Source organism: Leptopilina heterotoma, unplaced genomic scaffold (genome assembly GCF_015476425.1).
Source record: "Leptopilina heterotoma isolate Lh14 unplaced genomic scaffold, ASM1547642v1 Lhet_19, whole genome shotgun sequence".
In the NCBI taxonomy this organism is placed as follows: domain Eukaryota; kingdom Metazoa; phylum Arthropoda; class Insecta; order Hymenoptera; family Figitidae; genus Leptopilina; species Leptopilina heterotoma.
This window is the reverse complement of record NW_025110908.1, coordinates 2,090,659-2,109,819: the sequence shown is the minus strand read 5'-3', so window position 1 is coordinate 2,109,819 and position 19,161 is coordinate 2,090,659. Positions and strand designations below refer to the sequence as shown.

Genomic DNA, 19,161 nt, shown 5'->3' with positions numbered 1-19,161 from the left:
TTTCAATTTTTTAAAATAATCTTGTCTGTTCATAATTATAACTGAAAATTTAATTAATTCAATTTTATTAAAATGTATTGGTACTTATTGAATAAATAAATAAATCTGAAGAATTTTGCTATTTATGGAAGTAATTGAATTCTCAAGAAGAATTTTTTACAGTTTTTAGAAATAATTAAGTTTTCTAATAATCTTTATTAAAATTCCTAAAAATTGTTAAAAAAAAATAATTGAAATTCTGCGTTGAGTTTTATATTATTTACGAAAATAATTGAATTTCTAAGAAGAATTTTATTATTTTCAAAAATAATTGAATTTTTGCAAAGAATTTTATTATTTATAAAGATAATTAAAACTTTACCAAAAATTTTTTTTGAAATTTTTGAACATAATTGAATTTTTGCGAAGAATTTTTATTATTTTTCAAGAAAATTGAATTTCTGCAAAGAATTTTATTATATTTGAACAAAATTTAATTTTTGAGAAGGATTTTATTAAAATTTTTAAAAATAACTGAATTTCTGTGAAAAATTTGATTTATTTACGAAAATAACTGAATTTCTAAGAAAAATTTTATTTATTTACGAAAATAATTGAATTTCTGAGAAGAATTTTATTATTTTCAAAAATAATTGAATTTTTGCAAAGAATTTTATTATTTATAAAGATAATTAAAACTTTAACAAAAATTTTTTTAAATTTTTATTTTTGAACATAATTGAATTTTTGCGAAGAATTTTTATTATTTTTCAAGAAAATGGAATTTCTGCAAAGAATTTTATTATATTTGAACAAAATTTAATTTTTGAGAAGAATTTTATTAAAATTTTTAAAAATAACTGAATTTCTGTGAAAAATTTGATTTATTTACGAAAATAACTGAATTTCTAAGAAAAATTTTATTTATTTACGAAAATAATTGAATTTCTGAGAAGAATTTTATTATTTTCAAAAATAATTGAATTTTTGCAAAGAATTTTATTATTTATAAAGATAATTGAAACTTTAACAAAAATTTTTTTAAATTTTTATTTTTGAACATAATTGAATTTTTGCGAAGAATTTTTATTATTTTTCAAGAAAATGGAATTTCTGCAAAGAATTTTATTATATTTGAACAAAATTTAATTTTTGAGAAGAATTTTATTAAAATTTTCAAAAATAACTGAATTTCTGTGAAAAATTTGATTATTTACGAAAATAACTAAATTTCTAAGAAGAATTTTATTTATTTACGAAAATAATTGAATTTCTGAGAAGAATTTTATTATTTTCGGAAATAATTGAATTTTTGAGAAGAATTTTATTATTTAAGAGAATAATTGAATTTTTGAGAAGAATTTTATTATTTATAAAGATAATTGAAATTTTAACAAAAAATTTTTGATATTTTTGAACATAATTGAATTTTTACAAAGAATTTTTATTACTTTTAAAAATCATTGAATTTTTGAGAAGAATTTTATTACTTTTGGAAATAATTGAATTTTCCATTGAGCTTTATTAAAATTCCTGAAAATTGTTTAAAAAATTTGAATTCCTAATACAAATTTTATTATTTATGGAAATAATTGAATGTCTGTATAAAATATTATTTATGAAAATAATGCAATTATTGCTAAGAAATTTTTTTAAAAATTTGTAAATAATTAAATTCCTATGACATTTTTATTATTTATAAAAATAATTAAAGGTTTCCCTAGATTTTATTATAAAGTTTTTGAAAATAATTGAATTTCAGAGAAGAATTTTGCTATTTATGAAAATAATTGAATTTCTGAGAAGAATTTTATTATTTACAAGAATAATTGAATTTTTGAGAAAAATTTTATTATTTTTGAAGATAATTTAAATTTTGACGAGAATATTTTTAAATTTTTGACATATTTGAATTTCTGCGAAGAATTTTATTACTTTTGAAAATAATTGAATTGTTTTTTTAGAGTTTTCTCATTTTCTGGAAATGTATGAAAATAATTGAATTCTTGTGAAGAATTTTTTTTAAAAATAATATTCAAAATAATTTTGCTATATTTATGGAGATATAATTGAATTCTTCAAAGAAATTTTTTTTTAATGTTTCTGGAAATAATTGAATTCTTTCGGCGAATTTTAATAAAATTTTTAAGAATAATTACATTTTTCGAGAAATTTGCATAAAATTGTATTAAAAATAATTGAAATTCTACAATGAGTTTTACTATTTATGAAAACAATTGAATATATTACGAAGAAATTTTTAAAAATAAAATTATAATTACAATGACTAACTCCCCTTGATTATTTTCGAAAAATTTAAATAAAATTCTTTAAAAATATTAAATTATTTTTATTAGAATGTAAAGAAATTTCAATTATTTCTTTATAAAAGTTCAATTATCTTATTGAAACAATAGAATTGAGAAATTTCAAAAATCTTATTTTTCAGAATTTTCAAAAAAACCTTTGCAAAAATTCAATTTTATTTGAAAAATTTTAAGTGTGTTTTAATTAATAATCTTCGCACTAAGAGACATGAATATACAGAATGGGACTCTTTATAAAATTCAATTATTTATCAATTATTAAATTAAAATACTTTGAAAATTCGATTTGTTAAAAAGTTTTTAATGAAATTCTTTAACAAATTTAATTATTTTCAGTTGAATTTCACAAAATTTCTATTAATTTCATAATTTTTTTAAATTTATTTACATACTATATTTGAATCAGTGACTGATTTTTTACTATCAAATTAATTATTTTTAACTCATTCAATTTTAGAGAACAGTATAAATATCTATAAAAATTGAAATAAAAAGCGATTTTTTAAAAACAAATTAAAAATAGTAAAACTTTTTTTAATTTGGTGAAAAAATTCCCAGTTTGGCATAAAATTCCTGGCTTATTCCCGGTAAAATTGAATTCCTGGCTTTTTCCTGGTTTTCCCGGATTTCCCGGTTAGTAGACATTTTTTTTAAACTTGTGAATTTTTTTCCCTGCATTTTTTTATATAATTGATTCAAGTGTGTAAGTTTTATCTTCAAGTAATTACAGAAACAAGTTTATACAAATTTCTGTCTATCTGTAGGCGATATTTTTGACAGGCATCACTTCAAAATGGCTTTACCCATCAAAGTGAAATTTGTCAGTCCGTTTGGTATTAGCGTAGCTTAAAATTTTAGCCGAAAATATTAATAATAAATGGAACACTACAGATTTTAAATTTAATTAAAATTGGCTTAATAAACGAAATAAATAATAAATTGAAAATTTATGAGAGAATATTAATTTATTACACAAAAAACACATATTGTTTTAGCAGTATATAGTAATAAATTTTTGAGAATTTCCAAATCCCTAATATTATATACCCGCGTCGAAGAAGGGTACGACATAGCTAGTAATAAAATGAAGTGGAGAATGTCGTAAAAATTTAATGGAAATCAGTTTAGCTCAAAAGAATATAGTACCTAATAATGAGCGTAAAGTACCTGTTCTGCGAAAAAACGTGACCTCGCCTCTTCGAATTCGGTGGCCGATCTCACGTTAGAAAATGCGAATCCTTTTGTGAGAGTAATTTTTGTTATTGGTACTTTCGGATCGAGAATTAATTCCTTACTGATGTCTTTGACACCACAATAATCGTAGAAATAAAATGACGTCGCCGCGTGTGTGTTCACTCTTTCGTAGTAAACCTATATTTGAAAAAAGAAATTTATCATTTTTTTCGTCTATAATAAATACAAAATATTAATTAATATATAATATTAATACAATACAAAAATATTCTGCAATAAAAAAATATTCGAACTAAAAATAATTAAGGGCATTTGAATCACTATTTTAGAACACATGCTTTGCACAGACTTTGACGACATGGTTCAAATGCCCTTTAAGAAATGAAAATATTAATTTTTATTATTTTTTTTTAAATTATTTAAAAAATTTTTTTTTTTTTTGTTATTTTTACGAAATGAAGATTTGACGAGTGCAAAAGCTGACCTGAGTTGTTGTGTAATTATCACCATTTCTGTAACGAGTGATTTGTCTCTTCCTACGCACATAGTGGTAGGAAATGGCCTTCCACCAAATTGTTGGCTGAGCAATTTTCAGTTGGGTCAACTTGGCAAGAACACTGCTTTGGCCCTCCGCATGTAAAAGGTCAATTCTGATTGGAGAATGATAGCATTCCACCAGATAAACAAGATACAACATTCCCATAAATGCAACCTACAAAATATTTATTCCACTTTAGTAAAAGTAACTCTTCGTTAACCAAAATTTAAAAATATCAAATTTAACAAGTTTTCATCTTCATGTTTAAATTTTTAATAATAATTATAAATAATGATAACAATATTAAACTGAAATTGGCACCCAGTTATTAGCACCCACTTTAAATATTTTTTTATGAAGCTGCAACTTGCACCTAGTTTAATGGACCTATTAAATTTTCAAAATTTTATGTTGCTTTTAAACAAACAAAATATTTAACTTCGAAATGTAATTTCCAAAATTAAGTGGGTGCTAATTTCAACTTTATAATGACACAATAATAAATAATAATGATTTATGATATTTTAAATAATAATAATAATAATAATAATAATAATAATAACAAATAGTAATAAATAAATAAATTTAATGTTGAAACTAATAATTAATTTTTATACTTACAGGTATGTATATGTAACCATCATCGCAGGGCGACACATTTTTTGTGCTTCGAATGGGGTATTTCGCATAATTGATGACGACCTAGAGAATTATAATTTTGTATAATTTTTACGTGTTCAAAAATACTTCAGAAGAAAACTTACAAGTTAGTATAAAATTTAATATTTATGAATCTAAGAAGCAAGAAATTAGAGGTTATGTTTGCATGTTTCGAAATGAAAATACAAAGTGGATGATCAACTCTCAATATAAACCGCTCTGATCCTTAATTCTTCTTTACATCTAAAATAATTTTTAAAAACTGATTTTAACTCAAAATTAAACACAGAAAATTGTAAAGAAAGGTAAAAATAACACAAACATAACCTAAAAATCTTGTCTCTTCTTTGGAGAGCGTCAAGAAAATGTACTAAATAATATTCAGGACTCGAACTAGGTCCGTAAATCCCGTAAAGGTACGTAAATTTACTTAAAGTCCGTAAAGTCCGTAATTTGATTGAGTAAATACGAAAAGTTGGTAAATTGTACGATATAATTTGGAGAATTTTAGCGAAATTAGAAATGATTGTAGAAATTCAATTATTTTCATAAAGTATAATAAAATTCTTCGCAGAAATTCAATTATGTATGTTCAAAAGTTTTTAAAAATACTCGTCAAAATTTCAATTATCTTTAGAAATAATTATAATATTCTTCTGGGGAATTCAATTATTATTTTCAATAAATTTTTATCAAATTCTTGGCAAAATTTCAATTATTTTCAAAAATATTCCTCAATTCAATCATTTTTTGATATCTATTATTTTAATAAATTTTTCCAAACGAATTCAATTATTTAAAAAAACATTTTGATAAAATTCTACGCAAACCATTAATTATTTTCATACAATAATAAAAATTTCACAGGAATTCAATTATTTACAAATTTTTTTATCAATTTCTTCCCAATAAATATTGAATTATTTTCATAAATTTCAAAAAAATTCTGGAAAAAATTTCAATTATCTTTATAATAAATAATAACATTCTTCTCCAAAATTCAATTATTTTTAATAATTTTAATAAAATTCTTGTCAAAATTTCAATTACTTTCAAAAATTTTCGACAATTTAATTATTTTCAACATTTACTATTTTAATAAAATTTTACAAAAAAAAATCCAATATAATTTTTAAAAAAATTTTGATAAAATTCTACGCAAACATTTAATTATTATCAAAAATATTAGAATTTCATAGAAAATTAGAAATTCAATTATTTTCTTAAATAATAAAATTCTTTTTAGGAATTTAATTATTTTCATAAACGCAATAAAATTTTTTACAAAGATTCAATTAATTTTAATACAATTTTAGTCAAATTCCTCGAAAAATGTAATTTTTTTTTTTTTTTAAATTTTATTAAAATTCGTCGAAAGAATTCAATTATTTTAAAATTTATTGATAAAATTCTTTATGAGGATTCAATTTTTAGAAACATTTAATTATTCAATAAATGATTTATTTTTGAATTTATATCATTTGAATTCTAGTAGAATTTTCTAATAAAAATTGATTTAAAAATGGATTTTAGTTAAAATTTTAGATAATAATTGAATATTAAGAGCAATATAGCGTCAATTTTTATAAATAATTGAATTTTGAAAAGGTTTGAATTTGAAATTCTTGAAAATCTGAATTCTTTATTTTTTAACTAACAATTCTGTGGAATTAATTGTTTTGAGAAAGTTTAATTTGTGGATTTTTAGTTTTTAATTTATTTTTAGTTTTCAAATATAATTATATTTTATTGAAGAATTTATGAAATATTGAAATTTTGTAAAGTTGAATTATAAACAAATAAATTTGAAAATTCTGAAAGAATTTTTTCAAAAAAATATTAAAAATTGTATTTTTAAAAATTATTTGAAAATAATACAAATACATAATAATAATTTCTCATAGAAATTTCAATTATCTTTATAAATAATAAAATTTTTCTCTGAAATTCAATTATTTAAAAAAATGTGTTTCAATTCTTGACAAAATTTTAATTATTTTCATAAATAATAAAATTCTTCTCTGAAATTTAATTATTTTCAAAAATTTTATACTAAAATCCAGGAAAACCTTTAATTATTTTTATAATTAATAAAAATTTCACAAGAATTCAATTATTTACAAATTGTTTATAAATTTCTTTTTAGGAATTCAATTTTTATTTTCACAAATAATAAAACTCATCGTAGAATTTCAATTATTTTTAATACAATATTTTAATGGAATTTCTCGAAAAATGTAATTATTATTCTTAAAAATTTTATTAAAATTCGTCAAAAGAATTCAATTATTTAAAAATTTGTTTATAAACTTCTTTATGAGAATTGAATTTTAAGAAACATTCAATTATTCAATAAATTATTTATTTTTGTATTTAAATAATTGAATTCTAGCTTAGAATTTTCTAATAAAAATACATTTAAAAAAGAATTTCAGTTAAAACTTTAGATAATAATAATTGAATATTAAAAGCAATATAGCGTGAATTTTTAGAAATAATTGAATTTTGAAATTAATTTTTTTTTTTGAAAAAGTTTAATTTAATTTTTTTTATTTTAAGTTTTTATGTTCTAATTGTATATTTAATTAAAGAATTTATGAATAATTGAAAATTCTTAAAATTGAATTGAATTGAATTGAATTGAATTGAACTGTGATTTAAATTAATTTAGATACTGTGAGGGTTTTGATACGTTTGTTAATACCTAGTGTTTAAAGTACAATAGTGGATAAAAGTGAAAAATAAAATTTCCCTGAAATGGAAAATAAAGGAGAAATGTTATTTGTTAATAACAATAGAAATTAAGAGAGAGAGAGGGATAGAGACCTTGGTGACATTTGCGCAACGACACCACGTAACGGCAGCAAGACATCCGTAAATGAGTACAGAAAGTACCAAACATTTGCAATTAGCTTCTTTCTGCAATGCGCCACAGAGAGTTTGGGAGACTGCTTTTTGCTGCAAGTTTAACAAGACTCAAATAATACTTACTCTACCCCATAACTTAAATTGGAATTTAACGAACTATACAACCAACAAAAAAGCTGGGCAAATATTTCTCAAGTCAGAAAACGAGGTACTAAAAAAAACATCTTAATTGTTTTCTCCTCTAATTTTTGAATTTTTATCTTTAAAACAGTAAACAAGTTCAGCAATTAAAAAGTGTAGAAGAATTTGTTACTTTTAATTATTATTTTAATTCAATTATTTTTTAAATCAAATTTAGAAAAAAAATATAGTATTATTAATATTTAAAATAAATTCTTATTTTCAAAAAAAAATACAAAATAATTTAAATTATATTTGAAAGTTTTTCAATGATAAAATTTCAGGAGATACAAAACTCCTGAACTAGTTCTTATTATAATTTTTGATAAATAAAAAATTTCTCTTTTAATGAGAATTTAAAACTCACTTCCTCATTATCACGATTCATCTTAAATCCCACTTCTGAAATTTTTATATCAGATACGCAACATTTCAATAGATTTTTATCCTTTCTTTCATGTTTGAATAGATCGTCTGAAAAAGATAATTTTATTACACATTTTACCATAATGCAATTTTTATATACACATTTAAATTTTTTTTAATATATACATATAGTATAGATATGAAAAGCGAATATTCTGTGATATTGCAAAAATTTAAATTGAAATATGCATTAACTTCTTTCATCGATATTTCTTGTAATTCGTTTTTCCATATATACTCCCCCTCCCTGTAGTGATAAAATTTGTATCAAATTTATATGTTTTTTACATCATAAAATAAAAATCTTCTTTTTATATTTGAAATCAAATTTTTAAACAGTTAATACAAATTTTAATGGCGGTTTTTTGTTAGAGTTTAAATTGAACAAAATTTATTTGAATAGAACAATGAGGTGATTATTATAGAAACATTCGCTTTTGTATACTGTAAAGTGTTTATTGATATTGAACAAATATTGCAATAATAATATTAATATATATTTCAATATGTTAATTAAATATATTTTTCTCTAAATTTAAATTAGTAAAAAATAAAAATGCTTATTAATTTGAATAAGTGACTTACTTTTTGCTTTTAAATTAGTAAATTAGTATTCAAAAATTTTAATCAGTTAGTAATTGAAAAAAATTAGTAAATTTTACTACAATTCAAATTTAGAGAGTTTGAGATGAAATTAATTTACAATATTAAATTGTTTGAATAAATAATAATTCGAATAAATAAAAGTAACAACTAATAAATTTTTTGAATTAAAAATTTTTCTTTCTAAAATAGAAATTAAAAAATTTTTTTTCAAATTTAGAGAGTTTTGAGATAAAATTAATTTAGAATATTAAATTGTTTGAATAAATAATAATTTGAATAAATAAAAGTAACAATTAATAAATTTTTTGAATTTAAATTTTTTTTTCTAAAATAGAAGTAACAAAAATTTCAAATTAAGAGAGTTTTGAGATAAAATTAATTTAGAATATTAAACTGTTTGAATAAATAATAATTCGAATAAATAAAAGTAGCAACTAATAAATTTTTCGAATTAAACATTTTTCTGTCAAAAATAGAAATTAAAAAAAATTTGTCTTCAAATTTAGAGAGTTTGAGACAAAATTAATTTATAATAATAAATTGTTTGAAAAAATAATAATTCGAATAAATTAAAGTAACAACTAATAAATTTTTGAATGAAAAAATTTTCTTTCTAAAATAGAAATTAAAAAAATTTTCTTCTTTAGAGAGTTTTGAGATAAAATTAATTTAGAATATTAAATTGTTTGAATGAATAATAATTTGAATAAATAAAAGTAACAACTAATAAGTTTTTTTGAATAAAAAATTTCTTTCTAAAATAGAAATAAAAAAAATTTGTTTTCAAATTTAGAGTTTTTTGAGACAAAATTAATTTATAATAATAAATTGTTTGAATAAATAATAATTCGAATAAATAAAAGTAGCAACTAATAAATTTTTGAATGAAAAAATTTTCTTTCTAAAATAGAAATTAAAAAAATTTTCTTCAAATTTAGAGAGTATTGAGATAAAATTAATATAGAATATTAAACTGTTTGAATAAATAATAATTCGAATAAATAAAAGTAACAACTAATAAGTTTTTTTGAATAAAAAATGTCTTTCTAAAATAGAAATAAAAAAATTTTGTTTTCAAATTTAGAGTTTTTTGAGACAAAATTAATTTATAATAATAAATTGTTTGAATAAATAATAATTCGAATAAATTAAAGTAACAACTAATAAATTTTTGAATGAAAAAATTTTCTTTCTAAAATAGAAATTAAAAAAATTTTCTTCAAATTTAGAGAGTTTTGAGATGAAATTAATTTATAATATTAAACTGTTTGAATAAATAATAATTCGAATAAATAAAAGTAACAACTAATAAGTTTTTTTGAATAAAAAATTTCTTTCTAAAATAGAAATGAAAAAATTTTTTTTTTCAAATTTAGAGGGTTTTTTGAGGCAAAATTAATTTATAATATTAAATTGTTTGAATAGAAAATTTCTTTCTAAAATAGAAATAAAAAAAAAAATTTTCAAATTTAGAGAATTTTGAGACAAAATTAACTTATAGTATTAAATTGTTTGAATAAATAATTATTCGAATAAATATAACAGTAATAATTAAAAATTTTTTGAATAGAAAATTTTTCTGCCAAAAATAGAAATTAAAAAAATTTGTCTTCAAATTTATAGAGTTTGAGATAAAATTAAATTATAATATTAAATTGTCAGACGAAATAATAACTTAAGTAAATAAGAGCAACAACTAAAAAATTTTTCCAATCAACAATTTTTCTCTCGAAAAATAAAAGTAAAAAAAAAAACATTTTTCTTTTCAAAATTTACATTGAAATTGTGACTGAGAATAGAGCTATGTTGAAAATAGTTCCGGATAAAAATTGACCTACTTAAAAATGAAGTAACAATTGCAAAAGATGGAACAGGGTTTTTCCCTCAGGAATGAGATCCAATTGGGTTATTGCCTTTTGCTGTAATTTTCCCCATTATCGTTGTAAATTTTTTTTTCAAATGCGAATCAAAAATAGAACCAAAAGAAATTTTGAAGGAAAATGTGAATAGTTTATTATTGTTACTATGATTTATTCACTTTTTTTTCTTTAAAAAGAAATTTTCATTTTCAAATAAATGTAACTAAATTAAATTAAATTATATAATTAATTTAACTTAATTTAGTTAAATTTACTTATAATATGTATAAAATGTCCTTAATGATGAAATTAATTACCAGAAAAAGTTATAATAAGACGATGACGAAAGATTATTTAAAGGAAAAGGCAGAAAAAAATTGACGGGTTGATTATAAAAAGGAGAAAAAGGGATTATACTGAAAATTGAAAAGCACATTGCGCAATATAGACTTAAGTCCATTATCATTCACTTGATTATTATTAATTCAAAATTTACGTCATGAATAATAAATTTATACATCAGTAATTTCATTGCAATGACATAATTTTGTTTATTTCATCATTAAATCGTTCTTTGCAATACTGTTATAATTTCGTCATTTCATATTTTTCTTTTGATTTTGATAGCATAATTTTAATTTTAAAATTTTTTTCAGAAATCTTAATATTTTTTTCAATTCGAAAATAATACCTATAAAAAATTATTTTTTTTAAACCATATAGAATTTTTTTTCCACTTTTTCGATCGTTCAAAATAAGAAAGCCAATATTTTTATTTCTTTTTTAATTTGAATATTATTAGGTACAAAATATGATTTTTATAATTAAAAAATTAATTTTTAGGTGCCCAGGTGCGAATTTTGGTCGGCCGCCAGAGTTGGCAGGTCGGGCCCAGGTCGGCCCATCTATGGCTGCCAATAGGTCGGCAGCCAAAGTCGGGCCGACTTTGGTTACTGTTTCCACCCAAGGTTGGGCCGACTATGGGTGCCAGAGTTTAGAGAACCTAATTTTAGTTGGTCGGGCCGACTCTGGCCTGAGTCGGGCCGATGGTCGGTAAAACTATGGCAGCCAGAGTTTAAAAAACCTAATTTCTGTTGGTCGGGCCGACTCTGGCCTCAGTCGGGCCGATGGTCGGTAAAACTATGGCAGCCAGAGTGTAAAAAACCTAATTTCTGTTGGTCGGGCCGACTCTGGCCTGAGTCGGGCCGATGGTCGGTAAAACTATGGCAGCCAGAGTTTAAAAAACCTAATTTCTGTTGGTCGGGCCGACTCTGGCCTCAGTCGGGCCGATGGTCGGTAAAACTATGGCAGCCAGAGTGTAAAAAACCTAATTTCTGTTGGTCGGGCCGACTCTGGCCACGGTTGGCCCGACCATCTTAAAAAACATTTCTATACTGCCATGGTAGAAATTAAAAGTTTTTGTGTTAATTATTTTAGCTAAAATGGATTAAACAAAAACTAATAAACGTTATCTGATTTATTAATCGTTATGAATTACAAATTTCTTTTTTTAAATTGCAGCTTATAAATTCATTTTTGTTCTTAGGCTTTCATGTAAGCGTAGCGTAATGGTTAGCGTGTTAGACTTCGGTGCGTTAGGTTGCGAGTTCGATCCCTGCGAGCGTTAGAAATTTTAATTTGTATTTATGTATAAGATTGCGTCTAGTGTTAAGATGAATGCGATAAATAAATAAATAAATAATGAATATTAAGATATCACTTAATATCTGTTAATTGTAAAGTTAATAATTTTTTGCAAACGGTCGGCCGACTATTGGCTGCCAAGGTCGGCACGACCATGGTTGCCAAAATGAAGCCGACCTTCTTTCTCATGGTCGGGAAAACTTTGGCACCCCTGGTCGGCCCGACTTTGGCAACCATAGTCGGCCCGACCATGTCAGCCACTGGATGGCGGGTGTTACAATTCGCTAGTTCGGCCGACCTTTGGCTGCCAAGGTCGGCACGACTATCCACTTGGTCGGCGCGACCATGGCCCGACCAACTTTTCGCACCTGGGTGGTAAATAAATATTCAATTATAATATTCTCCAAGTCCGTCAATATATATTAATTTTTTAATATTGGAATATTTTAAAATATTGTAAAAAAAATTTTTTCATTTGAACGTTTGAATCTTTAGGGAAATAAATGTTTTTCAATTTTTTCCAACTTTTCCCAAATTTGTAATTCAATTATAATTTTCAGAATTTTTCGGAATAAAATATTATTTATTATCAGAATTAAAAATTGTGTTCTCTAAATCTGAATAAGCCAACTTTTCCTATAATCGAATACTGCCAATTATTGTTTATTAAATAAATTATTGACTAATTGTTATGACCCACAAGTTTAGAACGTTCAAATGATTGAAATATTTTTTATTAAAAGTAAAACTATTTTTAGAAATTACTGATTGCAATAAAAAATGAATGTATAAATTTTAAATTTAGAAACTAATAATTAATAATATTTTTTTAATAAGTGACGCAAAATTATTGTAATAAAAATTTAATTTGAAGAAGAAATAAATAAATTCCATTGAATTGAACGTTGAGAACTTTATAGAATAATTAATTCTTAGTCGGGAACTGCGTATTGGTAATAGAGATAATTAATTATATAAGTATAATTCATTTGTTAGGATTACTAAATCATACATTATAAACTTTCCTCAATTGAAATAGTGTTCTTAACAAATAAATTAGTTACTTTTTTTTAGGAAACTACTTATTTATTAAATTAAAAAGTGCATTTTTAACTAAGAATTTGTTCAACTGTAGAAGTTTTGGACTAAAAAAGTAATTTTTGACTATAAGAAACTAGCATCAAAATTAAAAAAAAATATTTTTGAGTAAGAATCAGTCAAAACTGTATCAGTCCTTGACAAAGAAAATATTTTTTGACCAGAAAATTGATTTTTAAATTAAAAGAGCAGTTTTTTTTATAGAATCGGTCTGAACCGTAGTAATTTTTTTGACTAAGATAGTAGTTTTTCACTAAAAATTTAGTTTCTAACTAAAAAAATAAAAATTGCCTTGATTCAGTGAAAACTGTAGTAGTTTCACAGACAAAAACGCATTTTTTAATTACAAATCAGTCAAGACTGTAGTATTTTTTCACTAAAAAAACTTGTTTTAATAAATAAAAAATTTCCCTTTTTTGACTAAAAATCAGTCAAAACTGTAGCATTTTTTGGCTAAAATAGTTCATTTTGACTAAGAATCTAGTTTTTTAATTAAAAAAGCAGTTTTTAACTAAAGAGTCGGAGTAAATTTTTGTAAATTTTACTAAGAATGTAGTTTTTTACTACAAAAAAATAATAGTTCACTAAGACTCAGTCAAAACTTTAGCAATTCTTGACTAAGAAACTAGTTTTTAAATAGTGAAGTTTGATTTTTATTTTAAAGTAGTTTTTAACTAAAAAAATTCCTTTTTGAATTATAAAAACTAATTTTTATATTAAATAGCAGTTTTTGACTAAAATGCAATCAAATCTGTAGCATTTTTTAAAATAGAAACTTGTTTTAAAAAAATCTTTTTTGATTGAAAATTGTAGTATTTTTTGACTAAAAAAACCAGTTTTTAAATAAAAAAATTTCGTTTTTGACTATAAAAACTAGTCAAAATTGTAACATTTTGTCACTAAAACAGTAATTTTTGACTAAGAAACTAGTTCTTTAATTAAAACAGCAGTTTTTGATTAAAATTCAGTCAAATCTGTAGTAGTTTTTGAGATAGAAACTGGTTTGAAAAAAATCATTTTTAATTCAGGAGCGTAATATTTTTTTGACTAAAAAAAAATAATTTTTAAATAAGAAATTTCATTTTTGACTAAGAACCAGTTAAAACTGATTTGACTAAAAAAGTAGTTTTTTACTATAAAAATATAATAATTCACGAGGTTTTAGTAAAAACTGTATCAGTTATTGACTTAGATATTAATTTTTAAAGAATAAAATTCGATTTTCATTTTAATGTAGTTTTTAACCAAAAAAAAGTCATTTTTGAATAAAAAGAAACTAATTTTTATATTAAAAAAGTAGTTTTTTGACTAAGATTCAGTCAAAACTGTAGTATTTTTTGGAAAGGAAACTTGTTTTAAAAAACAATTCGTCTTTGACTGAGAATCAGTCAACTTTTAACAGTTTTTGACTGAGAAAGTAATTTTTTACTGAAAAGTAATTTTTGACTATAAAAATCAGTCAAAACTAGTACTTTTTGACACAGAAACTAATTTTTAAATTAAAAAGGCAGTTTTTAGAAAAAATTTGTGTAAACTAGTAGTTTTAGTAGGTTTTGACTATCAAACCAGTTTTTAACTAAAAAAGTAATTTTTGACTAAGTATCAGTTCAAAAAAGTAGTTTTAGCTGTTTTCTACCACCGTCTTGTAGTATTTAAAACTTAATTACTATTTTTTTAACAAAAAAAAAAATTTTTTTAATAAAAAGAGAGTTTTTGACTAAAAATCAATCAAGATTGTATTAGTTTAAGTAATTTTTAACTAAAAAAATTAGTTTTGGGCTAGAAATCAGCTCAAAAATGTAGTTTTATCTGCTTTCTACCACCGATTTGTATTATTTAACTTAATTTTTTAACCAGCAAAATTATTTAACCGAAAAAATTATTTTTTAATAAAACGACAGTTTTTGACTAAAAATCAATCAAAAGTGTATTAATTTGAGTAATTTTTAACTAAAAAAAGTAATTTTTGACTAATTATCAGTTCAAAAAAGTAGTTTTATCTGTTTTCTACCACCCATTTTGTAGTATTTAACTTAATTACTAGTTTTTGAAAAAAAAATAATTTTTTAATAAAAAGACAGTTTTTGACTAAAAATCAATCAAAAGTGTATTAATTTTAGTAATTTTTGACTAATTATCAGTTCAAAAAAGTAGTTTTATCTGTTTTCTACTACCGACTTGTAGTATTTCACTTAATTACTACTTTTTTTAACTAAAAAAATAATTTTTAACTAAAACGACATTTTTTGACTAAAAATCAATGAAAAGTGTACTAATTTTAGTAATTTTTAAATAAAAAATGTAATTTTTGACTAATTATCAGTTCAAAAAAGTAGTTTTATCTGTTTTATACCACCAATTTGTAGTATTTAACTTAATTACAAATTTTTTTAACTAAAATAATAATTTTTAACTAAAACGATAATTTTTTACTGAAAATCAATCAAGATTGTATTAGTTTTAGTAATTTTTAACTAAAAAAATTAATTTTTGACTAAAAATCAGTGATAATTGTAAGAGTTTCAGTACTTTTTCACTAAGAAAGTAGTTTTTACCCAAAAAAGTAGTTACCGTCTAGAATAACATCAAAACTGTTGTAGTTTTAATAGTTTTCTACTGATTAGTAGTTTTTGACTATAAAACTATTTTTTGACCCAAAAAATTAATCAGAACGTTTTTTTTTATTTCATTTAAAGGAAAAATTGCAAATTTCATTTGTCGAAAGTTACAAATTCATGTTTTTGAAACATAAAGTACAAACTACATATATAATTATCTTATACCAAATCTAAAGTTAATTTTAATCCAAAACTTCAAAAAAAAAAAGTTTCTTCATTTTCTCCGAAATCAAATTCTCCTTTCTACGCAAATTACCTTTTTTCCCCAGAGTAATTTAAGCACGTGCGTAAATCACCAGTTGCTTCTATTTTTTTTAAGGTTTCCCGTCTTATGAACCGTCGGCAAAACTTTCACCCTTCACCAAAAAAAAATTAAAAACACCCACTTCTTCAATGAAAACTTTTCCCAACAATCAAAACATAATTATAACTTTAACATGAAAATTATTTTCAAATTATTTTTCACGCATTTATTACAGAAAAAACACTCGAGAAACTTTTTCCAAAGGGCAAATTTTTTACAACTTGGTTCAATTTTCGAAAAAAGGGAATTAAAACCATACACTGTTGCACATTTAATGAAAAAAAGGGAGAAATTAAAAAAAAAGTTGAGAAAAAAAATAAATTTTAGTTTGAGAATTAATATGGTATTTATGGATATATAAACAAATAGGACGCACTATTTTATTTATAAAGAATTTTTTATACCTTTGACTTCGCGATAATTTCGTGTAAAAAGGAATATCCACTGAATATCATGATTTTGAGGGGGCGAAATATTTTTTTCAGGGGGGCAAGAGGGGATTGTTTTTTTGTTAGGGAAAATTTCGTAAGGACATCGCCTTTTTGAATTGAAATTTTGAAAATTAGTTCGTATGATTGGTTCTACCCCTTCGAAGCGTCCAGGGGCGACTGGTGAGCGTCGTCAGAACGGCGCCCTCACAGTCGCCATACAAGCTTTCGTAAAAACATCGACTGGTTGGGGAAAATCACCCTTCCACAATGTGATTTCAGTGAAAATAGAGACGTACTAGTCAGACAGGGAATATTCGCCAGGGTCCGGCGAGACGTCGCCTTTATCCTTCAGGATCGATTCCACTTCATGCTCCTGAAAAACAAGCGCCTCGATCCGGATTTGATCTTCCTGTCTATAAAAATTTTTTTATTACCTTCTTTATTTAACAGCTCAAACCAACTGTCACACCGCTTCCACTTTTGTTATTTTTCAGAGGAAAAATTCTTCACCAAAGGAAAAATTGTCCTTTTCTTTTTTTTTTTTTATTCTTTTTTTCTCTCTTTGACACTTGAAACTGTTTACATGATCCAGCAAATTTTTTTCCATTATAAAAGAATTTCTTTTCGCTAGTATTTTGATGGAATAAAATTCATATAAAAGTCCTCTTTTCTATGCGGTAAATCTTCTTATTTTGGGGGTTGGCTTTTTAGGAAAAATATTAAGTCATATTTTTAGATGGAATAATTTTAAGGATCAATTCTGTTTACGAAACAAATTTATTTTTTATTTGGGAAAAATGTCGATTTGTCTGACATTTATTTTTAACTGGGAAATATTGCGCGACATTCTGCAAAACCAATTATTATTGTAATGCAATTTAGCAAAAAAAATTTTATTTTCAAATTCTTGAAAAATGTTTTTTTAAAAAACAATTTTTGAATAGTTCCAGATTCAAAATTTACAGAAAATTTAATTATTTTTGTTAACAACTTTAATAAAATTCTTTAAACGAATTCAATTATTTTCAATAGAATTCAATTATTTTCATAAATGTATTATTATTTAATTATAAATTTACCATTATTTTTTTTTTAATAATTTTAATAAATCTCTTCAAAGGAATTCAATTATTTCCAATAGAATTCAATTATTTTCATAAATTTATTATTATTCAATTAAAAATTTACCTTTTTTTTAATTTTAATAAAACTCTTCAAAGGAATTCAATTACTTTTCAATAGAATTTCGACAAAAACTTTACAAAGAGTTAAAGTATTTTCAATACAATTTTATTCGAATTCCTCGAAAGAACTAAATTATTTTTAAAAAAATTTATTAATATCTTTCGAAACATTTCAAATATTTTCAATACAAATTTCAATTAAATTTCCCGAAAGAATACAATTTTCATAAATAAATAATAAAATTCTTCGAAGAAATTTAATTTTTTTTATAAGAATAATAATATTCTTCGAAGAAATTCAATTATTATTCTAATTATTAGATAAAATTCTTGGGAGATATAATTTAATTATTTTTAATACAATTTAGTAAAATTTCTCATAAGAAACAATTATTTTTCAAAATTTACGCAAAGTTAAATTATTTTTTTAACAATTTTAATCAAATTCTTTAAAGGAATTCAATTCTTTTAAATAAAATTCAATTATTTTCATAAATATAATAAAATTCTTCGCAGAAATTCAATAATTTTTTTTATTATATAATAAAATTCTTGGGAGAAATAATTCAATTATTTTTAATACAATTTATTAAAATTTCTCATAAGAAACAATAATTTTTCAAAATTTCCTCAAAATTCAATTATTTTTGTTATCAGTTTTAATGAAATTCTTCAAAGGAATTAAATTCTGTTAAATAGAATATTCAATTATTTTTATAAGAATAATAAAATTCTTTGCAGAAAATCAATTATTTTTCTAATTATAAATAAAAATCTTAGGAGAAATAATTCAATTTATTCAATTTTCTCATAAGAAACAATGACATTTGAAAATTTTCACCAAATTCAATTATTTGTTTTAACAAATTTTAATAAAATTCTTCAAAGAAATTCAATTCTTTTAAATAGAATTCAATTATTTTCATAAATATAATAAAATTCTTCGCAGAAATTCAATTATTTTTCTAATTATATGTTAAAATTCTTGGGAGAAATAATTCAATTATTTTTAATACAATTTTAATAAAATTTCTCATAAGAACAATTATTTTTCAAAATTTCCACAAAATTCAATTATTTTTGTAAACAATTATTTTAATAAAATTCTTCAAAGAAATTCAATTCTTTTCAATGAAATTCAATTATTTTTATAAGAATAATAAAATTCTTCGTAGAAATTTAATTATTTTTCTAATTATAAATAAAATTCTTAGGAGAAATAATTTAATTATTTTTTATACAATT

At 22.1% G+C, this 19,161-nt stretch overlaps 1 protein-coding gene across 1 annotated transcript in view; it reads right to left on the bottom strand.

The window, feature by feature from the left end:
• LOC122500669 overlaps positions 1-17,053 on the bottom strand; it is a 36,295-nt gene extending 19,242 nt beyond the window's left edge. The window contains exons 1-6 of the mRNA XM_043609714.1: positions 16,706-17,053; positions 8,114-8,220; positions 7,525-7,656; positions 4,660-4,740; positions 3,985-4,212; positions 3,474-3,677 (exon numbers count right to left, since the gene is read on the bottom strand). Of these exons, the coding sequence (XP_043465649.1) occupies positions 3,474-3,677; positions 3,985-4,212; positions 4,660-4,740; positions 7,525-7,656; positions 8,114-8,134 (666 nt within the window). The 5' untranslated portion in view covers positions 8,135-8,220; positions 16,706-17,053. The remainder of the gene's footprint in view (positions 1-3,473; positions 3,678-3,984; positions 4,213-4,659; positions 4,741-7,524; positions 7,657-8,113; positions 8,221-16,705) is intronic.
• Positions 17,054-19,161: the final 2,108 nt, after the last annotated feature.